This window comes from Microdochium trichocladiopsis (assembly GCF_020744255.1).
Source record: "Microdochium trichocladiopsis strain MPI-CAGE-CH-0230 chromosome Unknown B0I36scaffold_10, whole genome shotgun sequence".
Classification (NCBI taxonomy): Eukaryota; Fungi; Ascomycota; class Sordariomycetes; order Xylariales; family Microdochiaceae; genus Microdochium; species Microdochium trichocladiopsis.
Window position 1 is genome coordinate 1,693,971 of NW_025763553.1, and position 25,243 is coordinate 1,719,213.

The 25,243-nt window shown below is 56.2% G+C and overlaps 10 protein-coding genes across 10 annotated transcripts; 5 read left to right on the forward strand and 5 right to left on the reverse strand.

Moving 5' to 3' along the window:
• Window positions 1-113: 113 nt before the first annotated feature.
• B0I36DRAFT_334080 (uncharacterized protein) lies at window positions 114-2,585 on the forward strand. Its single transcript, XM_046155301.1, has 2 exons — window positions 114-594; window positions 654-2,585. Exons 1-2 carry the CDS (start codon window positions 464-466, stop codon window positions 2,305-2,307), a joined length of 1,785 nt encoding a protein of 594 aa, XP_046007436.1. The 5' UTR covers window positions 114-463; the 3' UTR covers window positions 2,308-2,585.
• A 558-nt stretch (window positions 2,586-3,143) lies between these two features.
• Window positions 3,144-3,571, reverse strand: B0I36DRAFT_367665 (uncharacterized protein; the record flags this gene model as incomplete). The annotated part of the gene is made up of 2 exons (XM_046159507.1): window positions 3,144-3,172; window positions 3,355-3,571. The coding sequence occupies 2 exons, from the start codon at window positions 3,569-3,571 to the stop codon at window positions 3,144-3,146; spliced, it is 246 nt and encodes an 81-aa protein (XP_046007437.1).
• A 685-nt stretch (window positions 3,572-4,256) lies between these two features.
• B0I36DRAFT_353922 (ATP-dependent RNA helicase DOB1) lies at window positions 4,257-7,660 on the forward strand (the record flags this gene model as incomplete). Its single annotated transcript, XM_046157249.1, has 2 exons — window positions 4,257-7,390; window positions 7,480-7,660. The coding sequence occupies 2 exons, from the start codon at window positions 4,257-4,259 to the stop codon at window positions 7,658-7,660; spliced, it is 3,315 nt and encodes a 1,104-aa protein (XP_046007438.1).
• An 858-nt stretch (window positions 7,661-8,518) lies between these two features.
• Window positions 8,519-10,824, reverse strand: B0I36DRAFT_367667 (Ima1 N-terminal domain-containing protein; the record flags this gene model as incomplete). Its single annotated transcript, XM_046159508.1, has 3 exons — window positions 8,519-9,724; window positions 9,782-10,627; window positions 10,699-10,824. The coding sequence occupies 3 exons, from the start codon at window positions 10,822-10,824 to the stop codon at window positions 8,519-8,521; spliced, it is 2,178 nt and encodes a 725-aa protein (XP_046007439.1).
• A 278-nt stretch (window positions 10,825-11,102) lies between these two features.
• Window positions 11,103-12,468, forward strand: B0I36DRAFT_387989 (oligosaccharide biosynthesis protein Alg14 like-domain-containing protein; the record flags this gene model as incomplete). The annotated part of the gene is made up of 2 exons (XM_046161209.1): window positions 11,103-11,515; window positions 11,659-12,468. The coding sequence occupies exons 1-2, from the start codon at window positions 11,324-11,326 to the stop codon at window positions 12,466-12,468; spliced, it is 1,002 nt and encodes a 333-aa protein (XP_046007440.1). The 5' UTR covers window positions 11,103-11,323.
• A 365-nt stretch (window positions 12,469-12,833) lies between these two features.
• Window positions 12,834-14,648, reverse strand: B0I36DRAFT_367669 (kynurenine-oxoglutarate transaminase; the record flags this gene model as incomplete). The annotated part of the gene is made up of 7 exons (XM_046159509.1): window positions 12,834-13,231; window positions 13,359-13,460; window positions 13,542-13,757; window positions 13,833-14,002; window positions 14,071-14,143; window positions 14,237-14,496; window positions 14,581-14,648. 7 exons carry the CDS (start codon window positions 14,646-14,648, stop codon window positions 12,834-12,836), a joined length of 1,287 nt encoding a protein of 428 aa, XP_046007441.1.
• Window positions 14,649-15,155: 507 nt separating this feature from the next.
• Window positions 15,156-16,785, forward strand: B0I36DRAFT_334096 (DUF2407 C-terminal domain-containing protein). The gene has a single exon (XM_046155302.1). The coding sequence runs from the start codon at window positions 15,372-15,374 to the stop codon at window positions 16,485-16,487; it is 1,116 nt and encodes a 371-aa protein (XP_046007442.1). The 5' UTR covers window positions 15,156-15,371; the 3' UTR covers window positions 16,488-16,785.
• A 509-nt stretch (window positions 16,786-17,294) lies between these two features.
• On the forward strand, window positions 17,295-19,326 carry B0I36DRAFT_334099 (inositolphosphorylceramide-B C-26 hydroxylase). The gene is made up of 2 exons (XM_046155303.1): window positions 17,295-18,375; window positions 18,445-19,326. Exons 1-2 carry the CDS (start codon window positions 17,642-17,644, stop codon window positions 18,833-18,835), a joined length of 1,125 nt encoding a protein of 374 aa, XP_046007443.1. The 5' UTR covers window positions 17,295-17,641; the 3' UTR covers window positions 18,836-19,326.
• A 487-nt stretch (window positions 19,327-19,813) lies between these two features.
• B0I36DRAFT_30421 (uncharacterized protein) lies at window positions 19,814-22,077 on the reverse strand. The gene is made up of 4 exons (XM_046152044.1): window positions 21,373-22,077; window positions 21,001-21,309; window positions 20,463-20,930; window positions 19,814-20,397 (listed from the first exon to the last, which is right to left on the reverse strand). The coding sequence occupies exons 1-4, from the start codon at window positions 21,981-21,983 to the stop codon at window positions 20,139-20,141; spliced, it is 1,647 nt and encodes a 548-aa protein (XP_046007444.1). The 5' UTR covers window positions 21,984-22,077; the 3' UTR covers window positions 19,814-20,138.
• Window positions 22,078-22,428: 351 nt separating this feature from the next.
• B0I36DRAFT_334105 (uncharacterized protein) lies at window positions 22,429-23,511 on the reverse strand. The gene is made up of 2 exons (XM_046155304.1): window positions 23,378-23,511; window positions 22,429-23,310 (listed from the first exon to the last, which is right to left on the reverse strand). The coding sequence occupies exons 1-2, from the start codon at window positions 23,465-23,467 to the stop codon at window positions 22,768-22,770; spliced, it is 633 nt and encodes a 210-aa protein (XP_046007445.1). The 5' UTR covers window positions 23,468-23,511; the 3' UTR covers window positions 22,429-22,767.
• Window positions 23,512-25,243: the final 1,732 nt, after the last annotated feature.

Below are 25,243 nucleotides of genomic sequence, written 5' to 3' on the forward strand. Positions count from 1 at the left end.
CAGCCCTCCAGCCAATGGCCTCCACGCGCGCGGAGTCTGCAAATTCCAGGTCCACGCCCGCAGTGCCCCACTTATAATTCCGATAGCATGGCCCGCCATCAATTGTATCAAGACACTTATCGGCCAGGCCATATTTTTCGTCCAAAGCTTCAAGCATTGCCTCGACCGCGAAGCGACGTCGCAGCAACAATCGGCGCTCATTGCAAGCACATCGTCCTGCGCCGCTTGTTCTTGACTGGCCCAGAGCAGCCCTCCTTTTACCGGGCCCCCGTCCCAACCCCCGATCAGCTCCCCACGCACAGCCCGATCGCCCGCCAGAGCTCCCGATGCCGTTGCGGATATAATCACCGCAAGCTGTCACAGCAGGACGACCATGACGGACAGCTCATGAAAACCTTAGGTCGAATAGACGGGTCGGTCTACGGCGCGATACTCAGCGGTCGACCCTCGTCAGCGAGCAGGTATGCGGCACTCTGCACGTCACCAGGTAGTGCGGAGCCTGGTCGCGGCAGGGCGAGGCTGTACCACGCCGCCTGCCGTCCGGTCAGGCCTGGTCTTGGGTCGACCGCCGACTCAACGCAGTTCAGACCGTGGGTGGACGCCTCCCCAAAACGCCTGCGCCATGATACGGCATTCTCCAGAGCGCAGGCCAGCACATCCATGGCCACAACGTCCGCCCGCCCACTTGCTGCCAACTTCTTTACGCGCCAGCACCCCATCACCGCAAGACGAAACCACGCAGCTCATGCTGCTGCCTCAAGCCCAATCTACAACTCACGCCGGCCTTCGGATCACAGAGAACATCAGCTGAGGCACCACCCGCTGCCACGCTCAATGCCCTCGACCCGCGAGCTCCTGGACTTTGTCGACTACATTGACGACGACACAGTCGAGGACCATCTCGAATTCCTCAATGATCCGTACAGACACAGACATGCTGTGGCCGATGGGCCCAATATCACCATCTCGGACGACCCTGAAGACGTCAACATGCAAAGCTACAATCAGTACCAAGTACAGGATCCTGACCAGATGCGACGAGTAGAGGACCTAGCCGACGGCGTTTTACAACGGCTCAGCAAACCCAACAGTATCACCTTGGACGAAGTATGGGCTCTGTACCAGAGTATCCCCCAACCTCGGGTGTCGCCTCTGCCCGCCAGCCTTCGGCATGCACTGCTGGCAGCTCTTGGCCGGGTCTCTAGAAAGAACTACAAGAACATGCTCCGCTATCTCGCCGTCATTGGGGATGTCAAGACTGCTGGCTTCGCCCTCCAGCCGTGGGAATGGAACACGGCAATGTCTTTCGCCAGTCGTTATGTTGCGACAACGTCCGCCGTGGAACTCGAGTCCGCTATCCGCACGTGGGAAGAGATGGAGAGGGTGTCTGGCGTGACTGCCACTGACGTGACGTTCAACATCTTGTTCGACGCTGCGTCCAAGGCAGGCTGCTTCAGCTTGGCCGAGATGCTCTACGAGGAGATGTTGCGGCGGCATCACCGATTTAGTCGCTACCACCATGTCACACTGATCCATTTCTTTGGGCTCAAAGGTGACAGCAGCGGCATCCGGGCAGCATACCGGGAGATGGTGAGATCAGGCGAGATCATCGACTCCATCGTTCTCAACTGCGTTATTGCAGGCCTTCTGCGATGCGGAGAAGAGTCGTCTGCCATGGAGGTGTACGAGAAGATGAAGGCCAGACATATCCGGAGCAAGAACATCCCTGATCGGAACTACAGGCTGCAAAAGTCCATCACCAAGGTCCTTATGATGTTCGCCAAGGTCGGCAAAACATACCCAGACATGCATCCAAACTTCCAGAAGTCCGCCTTGCTGGCGCCGGACTTCTCCACCTACCGAATCATGATCAATCATTACGGCGTGGTAGTCGGAGACCTATCCAAAGTGGCCCAATTCCTCGACGAGATGAAATGGTTTCGGGTTCCGTTACACGGGGCGATATTCCTAGCCCTCTTCAAGGGTTTCTCCGTCCACGGTGGCGAATCCGGCGACTGGACCGCAAAGCGTCTACAGAGCGTGTGGGAAGCCTTCCAAGAGGCTATGGATACGGGCGCCGGCGGCCTCCACATCAGCACCTGGATGGCGATGTACATATTGCGCGCCTTCTCGCTCGTGTCCACGCGCGAGGAGATGCTCGACATCTACGAGGCGCTCCGGTCGCGGTGGGATCTTGATGCCGCCAACACCAAGTTCATGCTCGACTTCTTCGGCCGCTTGGTGGACAGCAAGAAGACTCATGCCCTCAAGGGCCTCGGCACGAGACACACTTATCTCGCTCCATGAAGCATTACCTAAGCCATTGGGTGGTTGGTTGGTTTGCTTGCCCCCTTCACCTTACTACATTCTTCCTCGTTGTCATGAGTCGGCATCTTTGTCTCCACTAGCATTGGTTGGGTTTTTACATCGGGTCATGAGGTTTTCTTGTTGTACATATAGATATATCCTGGGCATGAGATCAGAGCATTGGGTCGGCGCGGCTTTTCGACGTTGAGGCGGATGGATGTATATAACTGTACCATATTGTGACTATGAAATAATGCATCAAATTCATGAAATAGAACAAACCGGAAAGGGGCAGCCTGAAGTCCATGGGGCAGATGTGCTCGATAAGCACTTCTCCTCTGGTTGCTGGAATCGACCACATGCTTATTTCAATCAATCGTTGGCATGTGAGGCAAATCAATTCGAATTCAATCCACGAAGATCTCTTCTGCATCAATAAAGCAATGCCCTGGTTGGCATGATACACACAATTGTGAAATCACAAGACTAACCAGGCAAATATGCCCAATCACATGAAATGCATCACCAGACACACTTCACCATCTCTGACTGGCCAGGCATGTGCTCTGGTTGCAACCTTCGGACTGGCTCAAAGGCATTCATCAATCCCACAAGAATCACAACGACTGTACCAAAAGTCACTTAAGACAAATGAGATGGATTTGATAAGCGGGATATCTTGAGCGAACCCTTTACATCTATATTTTCGGATTCCCTTAGTGCCAACCAAGTCGAAGCAGACTTCCCCGCTAGGTTGTTTTACACGGTGTCATGCTCCTGCCGGGGAGATAGCGTTGCTCCCGAGCTTGAGGATTCCTACGACATAAAAGAGACGCTTAAGCCTTGGGCTTCTTGGTTTGCCAGACTACAGAGCAGATATAGATAGTTAGCACAGCTGTTCTCGGAAATACATTCGACACGAAGCTTGTTCGCCCGATCCGTCGAGGTCAAGAAAGCCGTCCACGCGCCAGGAACGTTGGAGCTTTCTCGATTGACCGCGAATGGGAAACCCAAGAACGTGTGTGATGGTTGCGGGATATGACGCACTGGCGATGCCGAAGGGCAAGAAGAAGCCGGTGGCCATGTAGGCCCAGTAGCGGACGGCGAAGAAGCGAGTCTTGGTGTTGAAGGGCAAGTTGGAGTAGGGGCCCTCGGGGTAGTGGTAGGGCGACGAGAGACGGGCGCGGGTGGCGTGGAAGGCGCGGCGGGCAACGACCTGCTGGGCGATGCGCGGGCTGGCGCGGGCGGCGGCAGAGGCGATCATCTTTGCGAAACGAGTCCTGAGTTAGCGATATGTTGCCGATGGCGAGGAGGATGGCGCAATTGGTAGGTACCTTGACGGTGGCTGTGTGGTGGAGCGGAGATGTGGTGGTGAGAGTGTCTTTCTGCGGGCTGCGCTGCGAGGTGGTGGTTCGACGTTGACAATGAGGCGATGATGATTTGCAGGCAGGTCGTAGGTCCCGCTGCCGGAGAGTTTGCCAGGCCTGGCGTTCACCTGCTCGGCTAATATTTCGGCCCGGCAGCTGGAGGGTAGCTGCAGTACGGGCAGCTTCAGGGTACAAAGGTACTTCCCACGGACAGCTCCCGCCCCACTTCCTTCCCGGCGGGCGTGCCTGAGGACATCAACTGAGCTGCATGCATAGGCTGCGCTGGGGCAGTTGTTATCGGCGCTTATCGCTGGCCTTTTTTTTCTGGCCCTGCAGCAGGTCAGCCAGGGCCCTGAGGGCAGCCGGCGCCTTTGTCTTGCTCATGTGCTTGGATCTCGATCCCCGGTCAAGACTCGATCTTCACAGGCAGCTTCTGCTCTCTGCACCAACAACCGCAGCGACTGGCTGCCTTCGCCGGAGCTGTGCCCGACTGTCTCTACAAAACACCATTACCCGAGCTGCGACCGTGACAGCGTCGCGACAAACCTTGTAGTCCTGCGACGTGCATCTACAGCCGCAGCCATGGACGATTTGTTCAACGTCTTTGACGCCCCGGCCTCAAATGCCAAGGCGCAACCGAGTTCCTCGTCCAACAACAACACCAACAAGCCCCCGCGAGCCAAACGGGAGAAGCGAAGCAAGAAGCGGAAGGCTGAGGATGTCAGCCACGCGACAAATGGTCATGCTGCGACGTCAAATTCCGCTCCCGAAGCCGACCCGGCCGACGTCGTCCCTACGTCGCCAGAGGATGAGGATCACGACGACGCCGCTTCGGATGATGCGATGCAGGATAGCAAGCGCCGGCGCAAGGAGGGCGAGACCGCGGATCCTGTCTTGACCGACACATTCGAGACCGCCGCGAGCCGCGAAGTTGCGACAGCAGCAGGCTTCGCGCCCACGGCAGAGGAGGAAGCCGCGTCACTCGTCCTGTCGCACAACATTCAGCATCAGGTCGCACTCCCGCCTGACCTCGACCACGAGTATGTGCCCCTGTCGGAACACAAGCCTCCCGAGAAGCCGGCCCGCGAGTGGCCCTTCACCCTGGACCCTTTCCAGCGGCTATCCATATCTTCGATTGAGCGAGACGAGAGTGTACTTGTATCCGCGCACACTAGTGCCGGAAAGACGGTCGTTGCCGAGTACGCCATTGCCCAATGTCTAAAGAGGAACCAGAGAGTCATCTACACGAGTCCCATCAAGGCCCTCAGCAACCAAAAGTACCGAGAGTTCAACGAGACGTTTGGCGATGTGGGTTTGATGACTGGAGATGTCACCATCAACCCTACAGCCAGTTGTCTGGTCATGACAACAGAGATTCTCCGGTCTATGTTGTACCGCGGCTCAGAAATCATGCGCGAAGTGGCTTGGGTTGTCTTCGACGAGATCCACTACATGCGCGACAAGTCTCGTGGTGTAGTTTGGGAAGAGACCATCATCCTCCTGCCTGACAAGGTCCGATATGTCTTCCTTTCTGCGACCATCCCCAACGCCTTCCAGTTTGCGGAATGGATCGCCAAGATTCACCGACAGGCCTGCCACGTTGTCTACACAGACTTCCGACCGACGCCATTACAAAACTACTTCTTCCCCGCTGGTGGCAAAGGTATCTTCTTGGTGGTCGACGAAAAGGGTGTCTTCCGGGAGAACAACTTCAATAAAACGATGCAGATGATTGAGGACCGCAAGGGCGCCGACCCCAATGACATTGACGCGAAGCAAAAGGGCAAGGGCAAGAACAAGAAAACAAGCAAGGGTGGACGTGACGATAGCAGCGGTGACATCCAGAAGATCATCAAGATGATCGTCACAAAGAACTTCAACCCAGTCATTGTCTTCAACTTTAGCAAGAGAGAGTGCGAGAACCTGGCAATGCAGATCTCCAAATTTGCTTTCAACGACGACAGCGAAAAGGCCATGGTCCGCAAGGTCTTTTCGAGCGCCATCGAATCCCTCTCCGAGGAGGACCGAGAGCTGCCTCAAATCACAAATATCCTGCCTCTCCTAGAGAAAGGTATTGGTGTGCATCATTCAGGTCTTCTGCCAATTCTCAAGGAGACCATTGAGATTTTATTCCAAGAGGGTCTGATCAAGGTGCTCTTCGCGACGGAAACCTTCTCCATCGGCCTCAACATGCCCGCCAGGACAGTCGTCTTCACAAAGGTCACCAAATTCGATGGCCAGAGCGTGCGGCCCCTCACATCTTCCGAGTACATCCAGATGTCAGGTCGTGCCGGTCGTCGTGGTCTTGATGATCGTGGTATTGTGATCATGATGGTAGACGAGAGTCTGGAGCCTGAAACTGCCAAGGCCATCGTTGTTGGACAGCAGGACAAGCTCAACTCTGCCTTCTACCTCGGCTACAACATGGTTCTCAACCTGTTGAGAATCGAGGCAATCTCACCCGAGTTCATGCTGGAGAACTGCTTTTACCAGTTCCAGAACAGTGCTAGTGTCGCTGGTCTTGAGCTCGAGCTGATGAAGCTGCAGAAGGAGCGTGAGGAAATGGTCATCCCCGATGAGGCTACCGTCAAGGACTACTATTCTTTACGGAAGCAGATCTCCGACTACACCGACGACATGCTTCGCGTAATCCAACACCCGGAACATTGCCAGGAATTCTTGCAGCCTGGTCGCCTCGTACAGATTCAACACCCCAAGACAAAGAAGGATTTTGGCTGGGGTGTTCTGCTTGACTTCACCAAGCGGAAAGAACCTAAATTCGGCGAGCCCGACTACGAGCCGCAGGAGTCGTACCTCATTGATGTCTTCCTCCGGCTGGACCCGAGTTGCGACCCCTTTGGCCACGCCAACCCGAACGCAGCCATGCCCGATGGCGCTGTGCCGGGTGGCCAGGGTGGCGACGCCATATTCGAAGCTGTTCCTTGCATGCTCACATGTATCAAGGCGTTGAGCCAGATCCGTGTCTTCATGCCCAAGGAGCTGAAGTCTCGGTCAGACATCGAAGGCGTCCGCAAGCAGGTCTCCAAGTCTCTGCGCGAGGTCGAGCGCCGATTCCCTGACGGTGTTCCGATCCTGGACCCGATTGAAAACATGAACATCACGGATGACTCGTTCAAGAAGCTTCTGCGGAAGATTGAGGTCCTCGAGTCAAGACTGCTGTCAAACCCTCTCCACGGCTCGCCGCTCCTGCCCGGTCTGTGGGAGCAGTACTCCAAGAAGATTAGCCTCACAGAGCAGATCAAGGATCTCAAGAAGAAGATTGCAACGGCGCACTCCATCGCACAGCTCGACGAGCTGAAGTCGAGAAAGCGCGTCCTGCGACGACTGGGATTCATCAATGAGGCCGAAGTCGTGCAGATGAAGGCTCGTGTGGCGTGCGAGATCTCATCCACCGAGGGCCACGAGCTCGTTCTCTCAGAGCTGCTGTTCAACAGATTCTTCAACGAGCTTTCGCCCGAGCTGTGCGCCTCTGTTCTGAGTGTCTTCATCTTTGAGGAGAAGGTCGAGGCGACGCCGCTGACGGAGGAACTCATGAAGCCCTTCAGCCAGGTGCAAGCGCAAGCCCGCATCATCGCCAAGGTCAGCCAAGAGAGCAAGCTGGAGGTCAACGAGGACGAGTATGTGCAGAGCCTCAAGTGGCAGCTGATGGATACCGTGTACGCCTGGGCGAACGGCAAGCCATTTGCCGAAGTTTGGTAAGTTTTAGTGCCTCCCAGTATAGCCGTCGGCTCCCCCTTACATGCCTCAACGCTTCTGCTAACCATCCTATTTTTCCCTGATACAGCAAGATGACGGACGTCTACGAGGGATCCCTGATCCGTCTCTTCCGCCGTCTCGAGGAGCTGCTCCGCCAGATGGCTCAAGCCGGCAAGGTCATGGGCAGCGAGGAGCTCACCAATAAGTTTGAGCAATCCCTGGCCAAGATTCGCCGCGACATTGTGGCCGCCCAGTCGCTGTACCTGTAATCCTTTACTACACATTCATCGTCGTTCTTGTGGTCCCTCTCAATATCGATTCCCGCCCCTCCTCCCTCTCAGACCACCAGTATGCTCGCGTCATCCTTCTCTCTCTCTCTCTCTCTCTCTCTCTCTCTCTCCCCTTTGGCTGGCGGATCCAGGAAAATCATACCTTGTTACAGCATAGTTGCCACCCTTACCGCCCGCTACTAGCGCGCTAGTTAGATTATGATGGCTTTTGCAGAAGCGCATTTGTACGGAGTTTTTGAGTCGTCGTCATTGTTTATCGGTTTTTCCGCGCTCCCTCGTCTGTAAAACGTGTCCACAGGCACATAGTCAGTTTTGGGAATTTTTAAAATCAAAAGAAAGCGCTGCCTTGGTTCTTGAATGCCTGTCTGTCCTCTTCAAGGAAGAATTGTGACTGACTGACTGACTGGTTTACATTTGACTGCCCATGTGGGCTGGAGCCGACTTGAACAACATCTGCCCTGGACATCGCGTCGTTGGTGCATAGATTTCTTAACATTGTCTTTTCACCAGGGACCCGGGGTGCAACGACGTTTTTTTGTAATATCTCAACATGCCTTTTCAAGCATTGATAAGTTAATAGCACTCAGATGTCTCATTGGGTCAAACTAGAAAACGCCGTACCCTGCCCTTCAATGCAACCTCCTTGCTTATATGCCGAGTAGCTCGACACATTAAATGCTGCCGCCGCCCAAAGTGCCCTCTTGTAACCTTCCCGTCCGCCCATGCTATGCTATGCTATGCTTATGTAAACGAGGGAAAGAAGACCAAAACACGAACGCTGCCCTCAGCAAAAGGGGTGCCCTCCCCCGGGGGGGAAGGGAGAGCAACAGTGAAATTTCACATTACAATATGGACAAGATGATGAGCAACGACTGCGCCAAACAACACATTGCCGTACAGCACGACATCTGAAGCGCTAGCAAGTCCAGAGTTGTTGCCTGACCACACGAGGGTGAGCAGAGCGAGGCAGCCGATGACCTGGACAAGACCGACAGTCGCCCAGGACGGCCGAAGCAGAGATGCCTGCGGTCCATGCCGGATCTGGTGGTCCACGAGCAAGTCCGCCGTGAGCCTCAGAGACACCATCAGAGCCGCGCAAAGCGATGCGAGACCGACGGTGGAGCCATAAGTCTCGGTGCTCTGTGCGGCAGTGTTCCAAGCATAAGCAGCTCCAAAGACGACCACGAGTTCCGGCAAGCGCGCCGTCAGTCGCTTCCGGCCAAGCGCGCTCTGGTGCGCGCCAGGCGTGCGCGTTGTGGCTGACCCTTGCGAGTCTAGCTCCTCGCCGCGACTTATGCTAAATGAAGACGCGAACATGTTTGAGAGCCCGTCCCTGGGGTCGTTCCGTGCTTCTGGGGCGTAGAACTTTGGTTCTGCAATGTTGAGGCTCGACGCTTTCTCCACGAATGGTGATCCCAGCTGCACAGGCTTTTTGTTGTGGTCGCGAGTGAAGATGCTGGTCTCCTTTTGGGGCTTCAGTGTTTCTCTTATCGTTGGCCGCGAGGGAGGGTTCCTTAATCGCTGGGCTGGATTGGTTGGTGCCGGCGGTACCTTGTACCATATTGGCCCTGGTTTTGGTTCAACAGGAATATCGTTGAATCGTGGATTGGGATTTTTCACATTGTACGAGTTGTAGGTGCTGAATGCTCGATGCTGCGAAGTAGATGGGGACCAGTCCATCTCTTCATCGTAGTGAACAGCAGGAGGCGCCTCCTGGATATTCGCAGACAGGCCAGACATGTCCATCAGGTTCCCGCCAAGATTCGATCGTTGAGTCTGTCCGAAAGGAGTGCCATTGGGCGATCTCGAAGGTAGTCTTTGAGGGTTGAAGACCAGGTCAGATGGGTCATCGTCATCGTCTGGCAAACTTGGCCTTGATGGCTCATGAAGTATATCGTCAAGAACATCGCCCAGGCTATTGGGTTCTTGGTGAGCAGCGACTGCTCTCGCAGGCCTTTTGGGCGTGGGCCCCTGTTGCTTCTGCGGTCGTCTGAATAGTGGCGTGGTGTCTGTGCGAATGGAGCCAGGTGCCATCCGATAGACCTAACGAACGATCAGTGAATGCCGTTCCGCGTATCGGAATTTGTTCTAGTAACCTACATATAGGGTGAAAATGGTTAGGAATACCTGCGCTCCCAACTGTGCCGACGGTGTTATGCCATGAGTCTGGGCATACTGCGATGCGGACAGCGACACCATTCTCACAAGGACTGCAAGCAGTTGGTACGTGTACCACTGCTTAAATCCAATGATATGAGCGGTGAAACCACGAATTGATTGCTTGAACCGTGGATTCCAAGGGAATGAGCACAGGCCGATCTGGATGGCCAAGGACAAGACGCGTTGTGAGCCAAGAGAAGACCTGGTCACCTGTCTCAACATGCGCGCTCCTGACATGGCCCAGGCTGACTCTGTCTCCGCTGCAGCCACACCATCGGCAAGCAAGCCGCAGAGCATCACTGCATGCCATGCGAACTGCAACACATAGCTCCCGTGCCACGCCCATTTCCCGCCAACATCTAGCAAGTCGAGGACGCTCCAGTTCTTGACCTCTGCGCGCTGTGAGCGGGTCTTGGTGATCATGCGTTTGAGGTGGTCCGTCTGGGCGGTATAGCTCGCTTCGTGCAACCGCTTCTCGACCCGTGGCTCGCAGTCTGCGCAGACTTGGGGGTATCGCCTCTCGAGGTCCGTACGGAGCAGGTGGTATTTCTTCTCGCGAGCGAGGTACTCTGCGCCGGTGCTGTCTTCGGGCCACTCGAACTGGGCCAATGAACTGCGGAGCATGTGCTGGTTGCGTAGGCACGTTGCGCAGAAGAGCGAGTCGTGGGAAGCTAGTGGGGAGCTGGGCGAGGCTGACGGAGGGGACGTCGAGGCGCGGGACTTGCGAGGGATGGCATACTGGACGGGAGTCCTGTCGACGGTAGGCGGGTCTGTGATTTCTCCATCCTGTAGAAACAAGCACTTGTCAGCGAGGCACCGGGTGAGGTATGATGCTGCCATGGTGGTGGCCGGCCTACCTTGTCGAGCCAGTTGGTGGCCTCGCAGCTGGTGCAGTTGAACTTGGGCTGGCCCTCGAAGTAGAGACTCGAGCGGCGGCCGCAGTAGAAGCAAACGAGCCTCCGCCGGGCCCTGAGCGAAGGCATCGTCAGTAGTCGTGGCGGCGGCGGTGGTGGTGGTTGTGGTGGTGGCGTGGCTGTGGAGGAGCGTGGTCCTGGTCAACAAATAAATCGAGGCGATCGCATCGATAACGGCCTGAGCTGCCGCTTCCGTCATGGGTCACAGCTTAATTGCGTCTTGTTTGGGGCGGCCACATGGGACGAGGGCGCCAAGGAACTGGGGGGGCCCCCTGCACTTAGCGCCAGGTACCAGACGACAAGTCACACTCCATTGATGTGTCACCTGCTCGTGCCTTTCTTCAATCTACTTATATGTATGAGCAGCATGGATCGCATGGAAATATTTCTGCGCTGAGCCACAGCTCTCTCTTCCCGTCCACTTGCTCGTCTATTCGACTGCAGGTTCGTGCCAGCCATGAAAGCACCCAAACTCAGCTCATGACGATCTGGCCATTTGGGAAAGCGAACAAGCGCCAGCTCTCTCCAACGTGTGTAGTCGACAGAACATCGCCATACTTCCTCAAAGATGTATCCCTCACCGCATCTCATACTTGACCTCGCTGCCAGGGCATACACACTGCCGCACATTGCCCTGCGCCTCGCCTTCTTCTACCTCCTTGGCACTCAGGTCTTCCCCAAGGCACGCCAGTCGACCTTCGCCGCTGTCGCTCTGTCAGGTATCGGCCATGCCCTGGATCAGTCAGTGTTCCAGAGGTCCGTAGCAGTGATGATGCTCCTGGACTTGGTCACGTTGTGCGGATTGATGATTTGTTTAGTGGTGAGCATCCTCCTCTTCACGGTTGTACAGTGGGGGGGCCATGGGAAATTCCCGCGCTCTGACTTACACAAAACCCAATGTAGCAACGTCACTACACGCTCACGCAGCTCCGGCCAGGTCTGAAGAGCGTCGTCGGACCACCAAGGCCTACCTTTGTTGAGCACTACACCCTGTTCGTCATGGGATCAGGTGGCCACACCGCCGAGATGCTTTCCATGATCGAGCGGAGCATTCGCCCCCTCGGCCTTGATTCCAAGGGGACAAGGGACTTCGGAAGAACTAGGCAGCTGCGCCGCTACATTATCTCTCACGGCGACGACATGAGCGTGCGCAAAGTGCAAGCTCTCGAGGCAGACATCGCCGCCCGCTTTGCCGCCATCGGCGCAGACTCTGGAGCCTACGACATCAAGCTCGTCTCTCGCGCCCGGCGCGTCCACCAGAGCTGGCTGTCCACGCCGGCGTCCTTCGCGAGGAGCATCCTGAGCATCGGCGCCGCTCTGTTCGCAAGACATTCTGCTGCTGCTGCTGCTGCTGCTGCTGCCGCCGCCGGCCGCTCACAGACAGCAGCAGCAGCAGCAGTAGTAGGGGTGTCCGGGCCGCGCTTCCCCGGCGTGATTGTGACCAACGGCCCGGCAACGGCCTTTGCCGTGGTCCTGGTGTCGCACCTCCTGCGGATGGCACGTCTCGTCCCGCAGACGCACATGCACGCCATCTATGTCGAGAGCTTCGCCAAGGTGTCCACGCTCAGCTTGACGGGGAAGCTCCTGTATATGCTGGACCTGGCAGACCAGTTCATCGTGCAGTGGCCGAGGCTACGGGAGAAGTATCCCCGCGCGCAGCTCTGCATGTACTTTTCAGTAAGGCCGGCGGATCCGGTCGTCCCTGTGGTTTGAAATGCCTTGCAGCCGGGACTGGGACAAGACTGTGTCACGTATGCACATAGATAGTGGAAGAATGCCAACAAGTACCATGATCTCGGATCTCTCAGCTGAACAGAGCGCAATTCATGTACTGTGCCCTTGCAGTTGTCATATCTATACAGCGAGAATCACCCTGTCAATGAATACTTAAGTATAGAGCATTCATGTGTTTTGATTCTAGCACTAGATCGTCTTCTATACAGGCAAATCGCGTGGTGGGAGATGCATAGTACGCATCTCCATCAAATCTCTCACCACGAACTCTCACTTGGGATCTCTATACATGTAAAGGTCTACAAAAGTCTCCCCAAGACGAAAGCAAGGAAGCGCACCTACTCCTACTCGGCCTTGATGTACTTCTTCAGCCCCCTCAACCGCTCCTTTGCGCCCTCGAGCACATCGTCCGGCTTGCACACGGCGAACCGCATGTAGTCCTCGGCAATGTGCGCGTTCTGCTCGGTATAGAACTCGGTGGGAGGGATGGCTGCGACACCCAGCTCCTGGATCAGGAACCACGCAAGCCGGAAGTCGCGCGGGCGGGAGTTGACGTGCGGTGGGAAAGGGTAGCCCTCGGGAACCTGGACCTTGGCCATATTGACCATGAGGAAGTAGCCGCCCTCCGGCTCCGAGTAGGGGAGGCCGAGCTCGTCAAAGACCTCGGCGAAGAGGGCGATCTTGTGCTTCATCTCGGCTATGGAGGCGTCCCAGAAGCCTTCCGCGTCGGCTTGTTCGAAGCCTGTTTTTGGGTTTATCGATTGTGGTTAGTGTGCCGTGTTCGCGTGGAGATTGATAATGCAAATGGTCCGGTAGTATGGCTTTGGTCGGGAGGAGGTAGAAGAGCTCAGAATGGGACTGGTACGTACCGACGGCGCAGGCTTCTTGTAGCGGTGACACAGAGGAGTAGCAGATACGCGTGTGAGCAGCAGAGACGTGCTGAATCAGGTGAGGAGGGCCCATAAGCCAGCCTGTGTTTGCGATCACGCAGATTTAGCAAATGAAGAGGACCGCTGTGAAGTTTTCATCGTGGAGCACAGCATCGCACTCACCGACTCGCCAGCCTGTGGCATAAAAGTTCTTGCCCGCAGAACCCACTGTCAGAGTGAGCCGCTCAATCTCGGGTGACAGAGTGGCCATGCGCGTAAAAGGGACATAGTATAGTCTGTCATAGACCTCGTCGGACAGGATGATGATCTCGTTCTTCACGCAGAGGTCTCCGATTCTCTGGAGCTCCTCCTTGGAGAAGACCTTGCCGACCGGGTTGTCTTGGCGGTCTCAACATTAGCCAGTGCTGGGACAGCACAGCAACTAAAATTTCTCAAGTGCAATGGGCGACTCACGAGGGGTGTTGATGACAATCATCTTAGTCTTGGGGGTGATGGCCTTCTCGAGCTGTTCAAAATCAATTGTCCACTCCGAAGCTGAGCTGGTCCTCGTGGCGCCATCTTTGGGAGGGGTGAGCGAGCAGTACACAATCTTGCCACCAGGAATCTGAATGTTGCTGATGTACCTGGAAACAAGGGGCAGCCAGATGTCAGTGCCCATTTCAGAGCCAAGCACTCATGAATTCCTACTCACTGGTCGAAGAAAGGCTCAAAGACAATAACCTCGTCTCCGGGCTCGATGAACGCCATGAAGGCACTCAGCATACCTGACAAACAAAACAATCGTGAGCCAATGTTTCAAGACCATGTTCACCATGAACTACATGGCACTTCCAGAACAACTGGATCCAGAGACGTACCCTCATTAGCACCGGTCGTGATGGTGACCTCGGTCTCGGGGTCCAGTTTGCGGCCCCATTTCGGCGAGTATGCGTCGGCAATGGCCTTCTTGAGACGGGGTCGACCCTTTGTCGGGCTGTACTGGTTGCACTCGACGCGGTCGAGGGCATCTTTGGCGGCCTGTATGATGAAGGGGGGCGGGTTGTAGCCGAAGAATCCTTGGCCCAGGTTGACGATGGGCTGGTTCGGCGAGGACGCTGCCGCCTCGTTGATGATGGACCTAGAAGTGCATGGTAAGCCACAGTCTTGTTCCGGCGAAAGTTCAAGGGTGCTGCGGCGTAGTGGAATCGAGGGAATTGCTTACCAGACGTCTTGCCTCTGCCCGGCTACACGAGCAGCGGGCTTAAGCTTTGAGGGAAGACCAGTAGCCATGCTTGTCGAGAGGAAGGCACGAGACAGGCAGCTGTACAGAGAGGATGGCGCAGGTGCCGGCAGCAGGGAGGGACAGGAAAGAGGTGCGAGGACTCGTCTGCGCAGGGCGTTCATCAAGAGTGCTGTGTGCTCTTATAAATCTTTGGACCGGGTGTGGAGGGGTAAGCATGCAACGATGCAATGCGGGGACAGGTCCGATGAAGAGGCCGTCCGGTGCGTCAAGGCGACGAATCCTGGCAGCGGAGGGCAGGCTGAGGGGTCTTGCTCACAAATACAAGGACGGGCAGTCGCAGCAGACGACAGTGGTGGCCTCGAGCCGTCGGAGGCGGGATGCGATGCGACGCGATGCGATGCGGGCGGTCGTGGGGAAGGCGAGCGGGAGGGTCCTCAGAGCTCCGGTCCGGCGCAAGTCGTCATTCGGCGCCGCAATGGCGGTATTGGGCGTCGTGCCTGCCACATGCGGTACCGGGGCCCCAGGTGCCTGCCGTACGCCAATCCCGTCCAATGCCTGCCCTGCAGCTTCCAGCAGTCCTCCTCCAGCTCTTCATGTACCTCTGTCATCTAATATCCATCTGCCCGTCTGCCCCTGGCATCCCACGATCAAAGCCTCCACATCCTCCATCGAGCAGTGGTCCCTGCCTCGCGAGACCATGCACGCGCGCCTCCCGACCCGAGGACCTCTCGTCCAGCTCCCGCACCGCTAAATCACGCGGCACCTAGGCCATGGCATCCCTCAAGCCGCCGCTGGCAAAGCAGCCATCCGCCAACCACCAGCTTGGGGAGCAGCCCCTGCATCTCACCATCCGCTTCGCCGCCTCGCTTCCCGATCTCGAGCTCGACATTCTCCACCCCTCTTCAACCACCGTCGTCTCTCTGAAGCATACAATCCGCTCCCGTCTCGATGCCCCCGACTCGGAACGACGCCTGCGCTTCATCCACGCCGGCAAGATCCTGCCCGATGCCGCTGCCCTCAGCACTGTTCTCAAGGCCCCTCTACCTCCACCGCCCCGCGCCGACTCGACCGCCGGTAGCTTCGGCGACTTTGCCAGCAGGCTGAGCGGCAATCGAGACAAGAGCAGGACACGGGGAGACAGTGGCGGCCATGATGATTCCCACGACTCAGCAGCCACAGGGGGCAAGGGCAAGTCTGTCCCTGGACGGCCCCTGGCGCAGCGCATCTACGTCAACTGCAGCATCGGCGCGAGCTTGACTACCGCCGAGCTCGAGGCTGAAGCAGAAGCGGCAGCCGCGCCCCCAACCGCCTCGCCATTGTCGCCCTCGCGGCAGCCTTCTGCGATCCCCTCTCGTGCATCAACGCCGCTCGGTCACGATGGCACGCCTCTCCCGTCGACGACTGCAGCGCCGCGGGGTTTCGACAGACTTCTGAATGCAGGGTTCACTTCTGCCGAAGTCAACCAGTTACGGCTCCAGTTTCGCAGCCTACATTCGAGCCGTTTTACCCCAGACACCATGCCCTCGCCAGACTCGTTCCGGCGGATGGAAGACGCATGGATCGACGACAACCATGCCGGCAGCAGTGGCGGGAATACAGATGGCGGCGGGTCCGCAGGGGCAGGGGCCAGCTGGGGCGAAGACGGTGGTGCCGGAGGAGGCAACACCGGCGGTAGCACAGACACCGACGAGACCGGACTCGCGGGACTCACCGATGTTATGATCCGTGGCATTGCGACGGGGTTTTTGTGGCCGCTGGGTTCGGCGGGCTGGCTCGCAAGGGAGGAGGGCCTCGCCAGTCAGCGATGGCGCTTCATGGTTGGCATTGGGATTGCATTCAGTTTCCTCCTCGGTATCATCAGGACGATATCTGGACCGGTCGAGTAAGAAAATGCTGGCGCTATATGCTGCTGGAAGTTTATAAAGTAACCGGGCATGCAAGAAAGTCCCGTGTACCTATAGTGCTTTCTACACGCACGACACAACTGTTTGGGAAGCATCGGCGACGGCGTTATGGTGCTTATATATTGGTTGATCCCACGGGTCTTGCTGCTTCCTTACCCAGCAGAGCACTTTACATATCCCTCAGAAGCAATGGTTGTGTACACTAGCTCTAGACAAGATGCAAATTATGGACCGAGATGTTGGCAGTCACTACAACCCTGGATTGCCGACAAGACACAAGTAGCAGCGAAAATGCACGCCGGGAGCTGGCTTGGGCCCGACGTCGGAAATGTTGACATGGGTTACACCGTGCTGCCTGGCATCGTGCTCCGCGGATTGCCGGCAGTTGTCAGCCTGCACCAGCCCCTGCTAGCACGATTTGAGCTGACGGAGAACAGGCCAAGAAAAGGGGGGAAAGGAGGCCAGCCAGCGAAGAGCAAGGCGTGGCCCACTGTGACAAAATTAGGGGCCATTAGGCAGGGTGTCTAGGAGAAAAAACAACAATTTCCACGCGATGCTGCGGAAGGGGCGGAAGAGGCAGACCCCCTGTCGCGACTTAGGCTGGGGTCCAGTGTCGATGATGCCCACGGCCATGATCAGATGCTGAAGCGGGCAGGCGTACGATTGTAGCGCCACTCTAACGTGGTCGGACGCCGAGACGGTGGTGTGCTGGGCTGACCGCGACATCTCGTGGTGGGTGGGCCAATGGCTACAAGGTACAAGCGGTGTCGCAGCTTCTAAACAACGTGCCCTTAAGGTACGCATTGTACCTTTAGGTAATGCCAAAGTTAGGGGGCGAGTGGAAGGACCCTCCCTCACCACTCCCAAAGCAGGTACCTGCAAGTGCGCATCGTCGAAACCCCTGCCTGGCGGGCGCTAATCCAGTCGACAATTAAAATCTCCCGTCCACCACTTGCAACCACCTCCGACCCTCTGTGCTACTTCTGTGCTTTCGTGCTTCTAATCAGACTTGACGTTCCCTACTCTCCCGCCACCTGCCAGCAAGCCCGCTCTTTCTGAAGCATCTCGCGACCACTTGCGCTCCCTCCCGTCCCTTGTCTTGCATCGCCAGCCAGTATCGCCCCCCGCCGCCCGCCATGCCCGGCCGCACGCTGCCGACCCTCACCAAGGCCGAGGTCGAGAAGCACAGCAGCGACAAGTCGTGCTATGTCACCATCGGCGCCAACGTCTACGATGTCACAGAGTTCCTCGACTCCCACCCGGGTGGTCCCGAGCTCATCCTCGAGTACGCCGGCAAGGACATCACCGAGATCCTCAAGGATGAAATTTCACACACCCACTCCGACTCGGCCTACGAGATGATCGACGAGTTCCTCGTCGGCTTTGTCGTCCAGGAAAAGCTTAAGCCCAACGGCAAGGTCCAAAACGAGATTGTCGATTCCCAGATCAACGAGAAAGTCAACCAATACGTCCACCCCAGAACCGGCATGTCGTGCGAGGAGGACCTCAGCAAGGACACCGACGCCACCTCGGACTACAAGACGCACAAGTTCCTCGACCTCAACAAGCCTCTCCTTATGCAGGTGTGGAGAGGGGGTTTCTCCAAGGAGTTCTACCTCGATCAGGTTCACCGGCCGCGGCATTACAAGGGTGGCGCCTCTGCTCCCCTCTTTGGCAACTTCCTCGAGCCTCTCAGTCTCACCCCTTGGTGGGTTGTGCCCATGATCTGGGTTCCCCCAGTCTGCTACGGCACATATCTTACCAGCCAGGGACTCGGCAGCCTCACAACCGCCATGTGGTGGCTGGGAGGCTTTGGACTGTGGTCGTTGATCGAATATGTGATGCACAGATTCCTGTTCCACCTTGATGAGTGAGTGCCCCCAGGACTGTCCTCACACCACACTATTGAGCGAGGCGAAGACTAATTGGCCTTGCACAGCTACCTCCCCGATCACCCCGCTGCTCTGACCGTGCACTTCCTGCTCCACGGCATCCATCACTACCTGCCCATGGACAAGTATCGCCTCGTGATGCCACCGACGCTCTTTGTGGCTCTGGCTACTCCATTCTGGAAGCTCGCCCACACGCTCTTCTTCTGGGACTGGAACGTCGCCGTGGCCGTCTACTGTGGCGGTGTCTTCGGCTACATCTGCTACGACCTGACGCACTACTTCCTGCACCACCAGAACCTCCCACTCTGGTACAAGGGTCTCAAGAAGTACCACCTTGCCCACCACTTCCTGGACTACGAGCTCGGCTTCGGTGTCACCAGCCGTTTCTGGGACCAGATTTTCGGCACCGAGCTACCGACGGCCATCAAGACCAAGTAGAGGCCTTTATGTGTCGAGAGGAAGGCTTGCCGCGACTGTGCCTGGACCGCACAAAATGCAAGTTTTTAATAAGTGCAGCAGGTTTTTCTCTCTGTTCCGAACTGCTGATCCTACTCCATGTGGGAGCACTTTGCGAACGCTTCACCTATACCTGATACGACCGAATACCAAATTTTTAATACATTCAACCTACATGATATCTAATTCAAGAACGACGCCAGGCAAGAGCCATGGCGGACATGAGCGACTGGTCCTCGGTTATGGGAGGGTCGATGATGATGCATGAAGCACCGGAACAGGAAAGGGGCCAAGGGCAACAGATAATAGAACCAGGGATGAGGGACGCGTTATGGGTATGCCACGCTAGGGATACCCAAGAACCTCTTTTAGGGGATTCACCATGTTGTTTTAGGCCCAACAAATGCTTAGTAGCGTTAATCCATGTAGGAATGAAACGGCGGAGGAGTGGCACAAAGAACTCCACTCTCAAATCATGGCATACGGTTGGCGAAGTGACTATATGCAACAACATTAGGATTTGGTGACTTGATCGATCGTTTTGGGCGTCAAGACGAACAATTGGGCCAGCTGTGAGCATTTACTGCCCATGGCGCTGCTTTACTGGATCACGAGCATTATAATGTGTCTCATGGGGACATGTCACCTGGGAGTTACACATCTCGATACGGAGCAACAACACAAGCGCATCTGGGACATGGTTCAATTCAAGTTGCTCGTTTTCTTTTTGTTCTTTCTCTTCCACTGGAAACTGGTGGCACATCAACACCTACACCTTCTTACGGCAAAGTATGGCCCAGAAACCGAAGACTTTGAGTGCGGCGAGGGATAAACCTAGGTACACTGAAGAAAACAAAAATTGTAAGCAGCGCCGCAGCGAGGGATGTGAAACGCGGACCAGGTGGGAGTGGAAGAGTCTTCTCCCTCTGAGAGCGGTGTGATCTGTACGGATTTTGCACATATGCCATTCGTCGTCGTCGACCTAGAAAGATGGATTACTGTGGCATAATCAGTTGGTGGCCCAGTTTGCGATTTGATTCTTACGCAGATTGGGTGTCGAGAGTTCTCATGTCGTAGAGGGCGGTTCCTGGTAGTATTCTTTCTTGGAAACGCTTTTGCTTCAAGGCATTGGCTTCGACGAGAGCGGTCACGACATGGAATCGTGACGCTGTGTAGATGATCGTCTGGGCCGAGTCAGCACAGTGCGCAGTGAACAAGCGGCGGTGTGAAGGACCAACTGCTTTGTTCCTGTTCATGGCGTGGTAGAGAGGCAATGATTAGCAACTCAGATGGCCTTTGTGCGTGAGAACAAACTGCTGTAAACAGCGTCGACAACAGGCGATGCGCTGATCATGCGCCCGCCAAAGTACCGGCCGTTCAAGCCTTTGATGGCATTTTCGCCGCCTTGGACCTTGTCGAATTTCAGATAGATGTCGCCTTGCGAGTTCGGGTCGAGCGAGATGTGGACCACGTGGCCATATTTGTTTTCGGCTTCCTGTCGAACGTCATCCTCCAGTTCTTTGGGCCAGTTTTCACCTTCTTCCCTGTAGTGATGGGTCAGTAAGAATTATCGCTTCGGATAAAAAGGCCTGGAATATACTATACTTACTCAGCTGGGTCAAACATGTTGCGCAAGAGAACACAACGGCTGGCCATGTTGACATTGACAGGCAGAGGCTTGGTCTCGGTCTTGGGCTTCAGGATCTGCCGCTCGTCACGGCCTGGAGCGGCCGGTTCATCTGTTCTAGCGAGTTTCCGCATCAGAGCATCGCGACTATAGTTGTTAAAGTTGACGCCCGCAACATCAGTGTCGTCGAGGGCGCTGGCGCCGCCAGTCTTGTCGTTATCACGGCCGCCAGCACGGTCGAAGTTGGGGTTCTGTTGGCCACGACCGCCAGCTCCGGAAAAGGCTGATCCCTGGTACTGTTGGTTTGGACCCTGGAATCTCTGCAAGAGATTGGCAGTTGACTCGGGGGTGAACTTATCGTTTCCAAGACCAACACGGATGGGTCGACCGGCGAGGTCGAAGCCATTCATCTTCTCGAGAGCTTCACGCGCTTGGTCGGCGTCCCGGAACCTAGCAGACTGTTAGTGGCACATTCGTAGAAAATGCATCACGTGGGGAATCGGGGTGCATTAAAACTCACTGGACAAAGCCATATCCGCGGCTCCTGCCATTGTCATCTTTCTGCAACTGGACAAACTCTAGCTCACCAAAAGGCTCGAACACGTTCTGCAAATCCTGCTCGGTGATGCTGAAGTGGATGTTACCGACATATAGGCGGTGGAAAGGTACTGAGTGAGTCTGGCCCCCCGAACCCTCTGGGTTGCGGACTTGACGATTCTTCTCAGCTTCGGTAAGCTGGACGATGACAGGGATACCTAGTAGCTTCTGGCCAGTGAGCTGAAGTGCGGCAGTGACGGTCTCCTCATCCTTGAATTCAACGTAGCCGACTCTGTCACAATGTTAGCATGATACTCTGGAATGGCAAAATGCTCATGAGGGATGGACAACTCACCCCTTGGATCTTCCACTAATACGATCCTTGACAATCTGGGCCTCATTGACGGGTCCGGCCTTTTCAAAGAACTCCTTGAGTTCCTTCGTGCGCAGTCTGGCAGCTAGCTGCTGGACAAAGACGGTACGCTTGTCCCGCTCGTCCTCCGTAGGCTGGGGTGTAGAGTCGCGCTTCGGTGTGCCTCTACCACGGCGACGATCATCATCTCGACGATCGCGCTCGCGGCGGTCATCACGGTAGCGATGGTTGCGGCGGGGTGAGCGAGATCTGGAGCGTCTGCGGCCCGAGTAGTGGTCGTCGCCTCCTCTGTATCGCCGTGAGTTTTTCGGCCGGTCATCGTCGCGACTCCGGCTACGGCGCCTACCACTTCTATGGCTGCCAGCGTCGCTCCGCGGCGTGCCATGGCCGTTGCGGTCTCCACTATGATCCCGGCGGCGAGGGCTGCGATCACGACGACTGCCTCGTTCTGAGCTGCGGTCTCGGTCGGGGCGGTCGCTGCGCTCAGAGCGTGGGGTGTCTTCCGGTTCACGGCTTAGACGGCCGCTTCTGCTCTCGTCGTTCTTGCCGTTTGCTGTGGACTCGAGAAGAGCCTCGACATCAAAGGTTGCCATATTGTTTTCGTCGGCCGTGAGTAACGGCGATGGGTACGCAGGAAGTCCGAAGAAGATCGTGCTCGGATAGTCGCTTGGCCGCAGTGACGACTATAATGTTTGGTCTCAGCACGGGACGCCTGCTAGCAGCTGTGCTGAATTGATGTCAATCTGCACGCGCAGGGAACTGTCGTGGGCGACTGGTTGAGGATGCGGTCGTGCTGGCGGTTATGGACAGGGAGAAGGAGTGAAATGTGGTGGCTGAAGCCTGGGCCTGCAAATCTACGAGAAAGTGGGCACGAGACTCGAGATCACCTCCACCCTGCGTGCAGGCTTTGAAGACGCGCCTTACTCATGACATGCCCTTGTCTCTGCTTACCTAATGCCAGCCAGCACGAGCAGCCCCAACGGCCGCCAACAGCATGTGACAGGCTTCCTGCGTCCCCATTCACCTCACATCCCTCGGACTTTGAATCACGGGGCGGAGCCGGTCCTCTGTCTCAATAGGCTCATCGCTTGCATTCTTGCACATAGCTGCAGGCCTCCTTTGTTCTCTCATTGGCACTTGGGAAACCATTGCCATAGTACGTACAGTTGCAATTGCATGATTGCATTCCAAGCTTTGCCATGCTTGCCAGGCATATTTAGCTTCGCATCAACACGAAGCCCAGCGCGATAGGCTGCTTCCAATATGGTCGATTTGTTCCTCTTGCCTGTTCAGGCTCCCTATCTAGCCGGGTCCATTGGCTTCCCATCTCGAGCAGTCCCCTTCCCATGACCATATCAAGACAAAGATGTCACCACGCTACCGAGCCACGCCGATGACACTCTGACTATGTCTCTGGGTGCGACCGTCTTCTGCAGCTCCGGATACTTCCCCCAAAGCGATTGGGACGGACCACGCAGAGTCCACCGAGTCCTTGCGGCGAGCCTCATCGGAGACGCCTTGCGCCTTTGGCACAGCCGAGCGTCGATGTGATTTCGTCTTCTGCCAGAACATCCACCACGAGCCCTCCTCAGGCTTCGGCTCGCGCACATGGCCATCTCCGATCCGGGCAGCCGCCACGCGGGCATGCCTCTTTATGGTCAACACAAAGAGAGTGCCAGCCATTAGTTCACCCTGGTTTAGCATCTGCAGAGAAGCTCGCAGGGGCCCGAGGGCGCGAGTCTCGCCAGACTGCAGCTTGTACGGGCCTACTGTATAAGCATAATAGTAGAACATGGCGAAGAAGACCATCTCGATGTTGACGATCATCATTGGAATGCCGATGCCAATGTCGACGGGGCTCAGGTATGCAGAGGGGACGAGCGGCGAAGGATCTAGTGCTGTGAGGATCTGGTAAATGACCTGTATGCAGATATCTGCGGTCAGCAGTCGTCTTGTCTTCTGGGTGTTTTTGAGCATCATCACTCACGCTCTGCAGAACCTGCAGTCCGATGAGGAGCTTGAAAGCCCACAGCTTCGACATGGTCCGGTGTGGCTGCAGCTCCGCCTTTAGAGGCATGTATGCTTTGATCACGGCGACCACCGCGACAATGATACTCACCATCTGCACAATGGTGATGGGCAGATGGGCAAATTCGCCGCTCGTGCTCGTAAGGCAATACATGTTCATCGAGTGCGTGATGCACGTGGCGATGGCGCAGATGACCATGACAACAGGACACTGGAAGACAAACGTCCATTGCCGGCGATAGCTGCCAAACTTCTCCATGATTGGGCGGTGATTCTTCTTGGCCGGCAGTATGAGTGTCTGAAGGAATACCTCCTTGAGATTCGTCTTGTCGTCCTCCGGTTCCTCGCTTGCAGCCGGCGAGAGCAGCAACCAGTGCATGAGCAGGTAGAACCACGTCAGCGCCAGCGCCTCGAGGACCTTGAGCCAGCCCTCCAGCCAGACATACGAGTTTGGCTCGGCCACGGTAATGAAGGTGCCAACCGCGTACAGGGGAATGAAGGCACATATTCGGAGTATGTGTAGCTGCTCGCGGGGCTTCTTGATGTTGCGGAGGTGTTTGCAGATCAGCCACCCCATGCAGAGCACAGTGAAGGCCATGCATGCCCCTGCCGTGATGACGCTGATGTCATGGAACGTGTAGTTGCCGGTGATGGGAAGGCGGTCCATCATGTAATCGGGTATGACCATGGGAACCGGGCATTGCCCTGGTGCCAGCGACGGCGTCGGTGTTGATGTTGCCCCAAGGGCTGGTGCAGAAGTGGCGGTAGCTGCCAGTGTGGGTGTCGATATGAACGAGGAAATTGTTGATGATATTGTCGACGACGCGCCGCCGCTTCCAGGGACCGGAGGCGGTGGTGGTGCTGGCACGGGGACTACTGGTCCCGAGCCGCCGTGATCCGCCATGGCCAGAAGAAGGTTTGCGATGTCTCCCGTGTGCTTCTGATATGAAAGGACTGTATAGCACACGTTTGATTCAATCAGTGATGGAATTCAAGCAAGAAAGCTCGGTAATGCGGGCCAAGGGGTTGCCTTGTGTGAGGACCAAACTAGCAAGAAGTGTGTAGCTGTGAAACGTAGCACCACGCGGGTCAACCGTCGGTTTTGAGGACCGATTTTCGTCCCACTGGCGCGCTCCCAGGTTTTCATGGCAGCTGTATGTTTTGCGGCAGGTAGTATGATGTCCGACAAGGCCCGGCGTGTAAGCCACCACTGGTCTGTCGAAAGTGCTTGGAGGGCATGATGATCTTTCCAGGCATGTGCAGCGCAGCGGTATTTCTGCAGCCGGAGTCGGACATTTCGGCTAGACGGAGGTGCAGCATCCTCGTGCTTCTCTGCATCGAATATGCCAACATGATTGCTGCTTGGCAGACGTTGGGCGGCCTCATACTTGAGTGGTCGGGTGTCGCATGCTTGATTCAATATTTTCATAGGTGCTCAGACTTTTTGAGATTTCCTGATCCGCGAAGACCTCGATTGAGAGAGGCGCCAGGCTGAACAAAACGAGAATCGAGAAACTGTCAAGAGCCGCGCGGAGGCGATCATTTCGTAGAATCTGGTCATACCTCTGGTATGAGTGCCCCAGAAGCACAAGGCGCTTCTGGGACGGCAGTTAGAGAGTGCGAACATGCCGGGACGCTATGCGCTCGTGGTATACCAATGGCCTGAAACATCATGGATACCATGACGAAATATCGGGTGCCCAGCCGTTCAATGATTGTTCTGTGCAGTCGTTTATCAGGAGAGTGCCGTTGTCCGGCTCCGCCTCGAAATAGTAAGCACTGGTTGAGTCCAGGTGTAGTTCGCACAATGCACGGGAGAACCCGG

Bases quoted from the DNA above. Each gene is read 5' to 3' on its own strand.
- B0I36DRAFT_334080 (XM_046155301.1), top strand. From the start codon at position 464: ATGCGGCACTCTGCACGTCACCAGGTAGTGCGGAGCCTGGTCGCGGCA. The intron at 595-653 runs GTGGACGCCTCC...AGCGCAGGCCAG, and splicing joins CAACGCAGTTCAGACCGTGG to CACATCCATGGCCACAACGT.
- B0I36DRAFT_334096 (XM_046155302.1), top strand. From the start codon at position 15,372: ATGGCATCCCTCAAGCCGCCGCTGGCAAAGCAGCCATCCGCCAACCAC.
- B0I36DRAFT_334099 (XM_046155303.1), top strand. From the start codon at position 17,642: ATGCCCGGCCGCACGCTGCCGACCCTCACCAAGGCCGAGGTCGAGAAG. The intron at 18,376-18,444 runs GTGAGTGCCCCC...GGCCTTGCACAG, and splicing joins TTCCTGTTCCACCTTGATGA to CTACCTCCCCGATCACCCCG.
- B0I36DRAFT_30421 (XM_046152044.1), bottom strand. From the start codon at position 21,983: ATGGCAACCTTTGATGTCGAGGCTCTTCTCGAGTCCACAGCAAACGGC. The intron at 20,931-21,000 runs GTGAGTTTTAAT...ACAGTCTGCTAG, and splicing joins CGCGGATATGGCTTTGTCCA to GTTCCGGGACGCCGACCAAG. The intron at 20,398-20,462 runs GTAAGTATAGTA...CCATCACTACAG, and splicing joins AACATGTTTGACCCAGCTGA to GGAAGAAGGTGAAAACTGGC.
- B0I36DRAFT_334105 (XM_046155304.1), bottom strand. From the start codon at position 23,467: ATGCCTCTAAAGGCGGAGCTGCAGCCACACCGGACCATGTCGAAGCTG. The intron at 23,311-23,377 runs GTGAGTGATGAT...ATCTGCATACAG, and splicing joins GACTGCAGGTTCTGCAGAGC to GTCATTTACCAGATCCTCAC.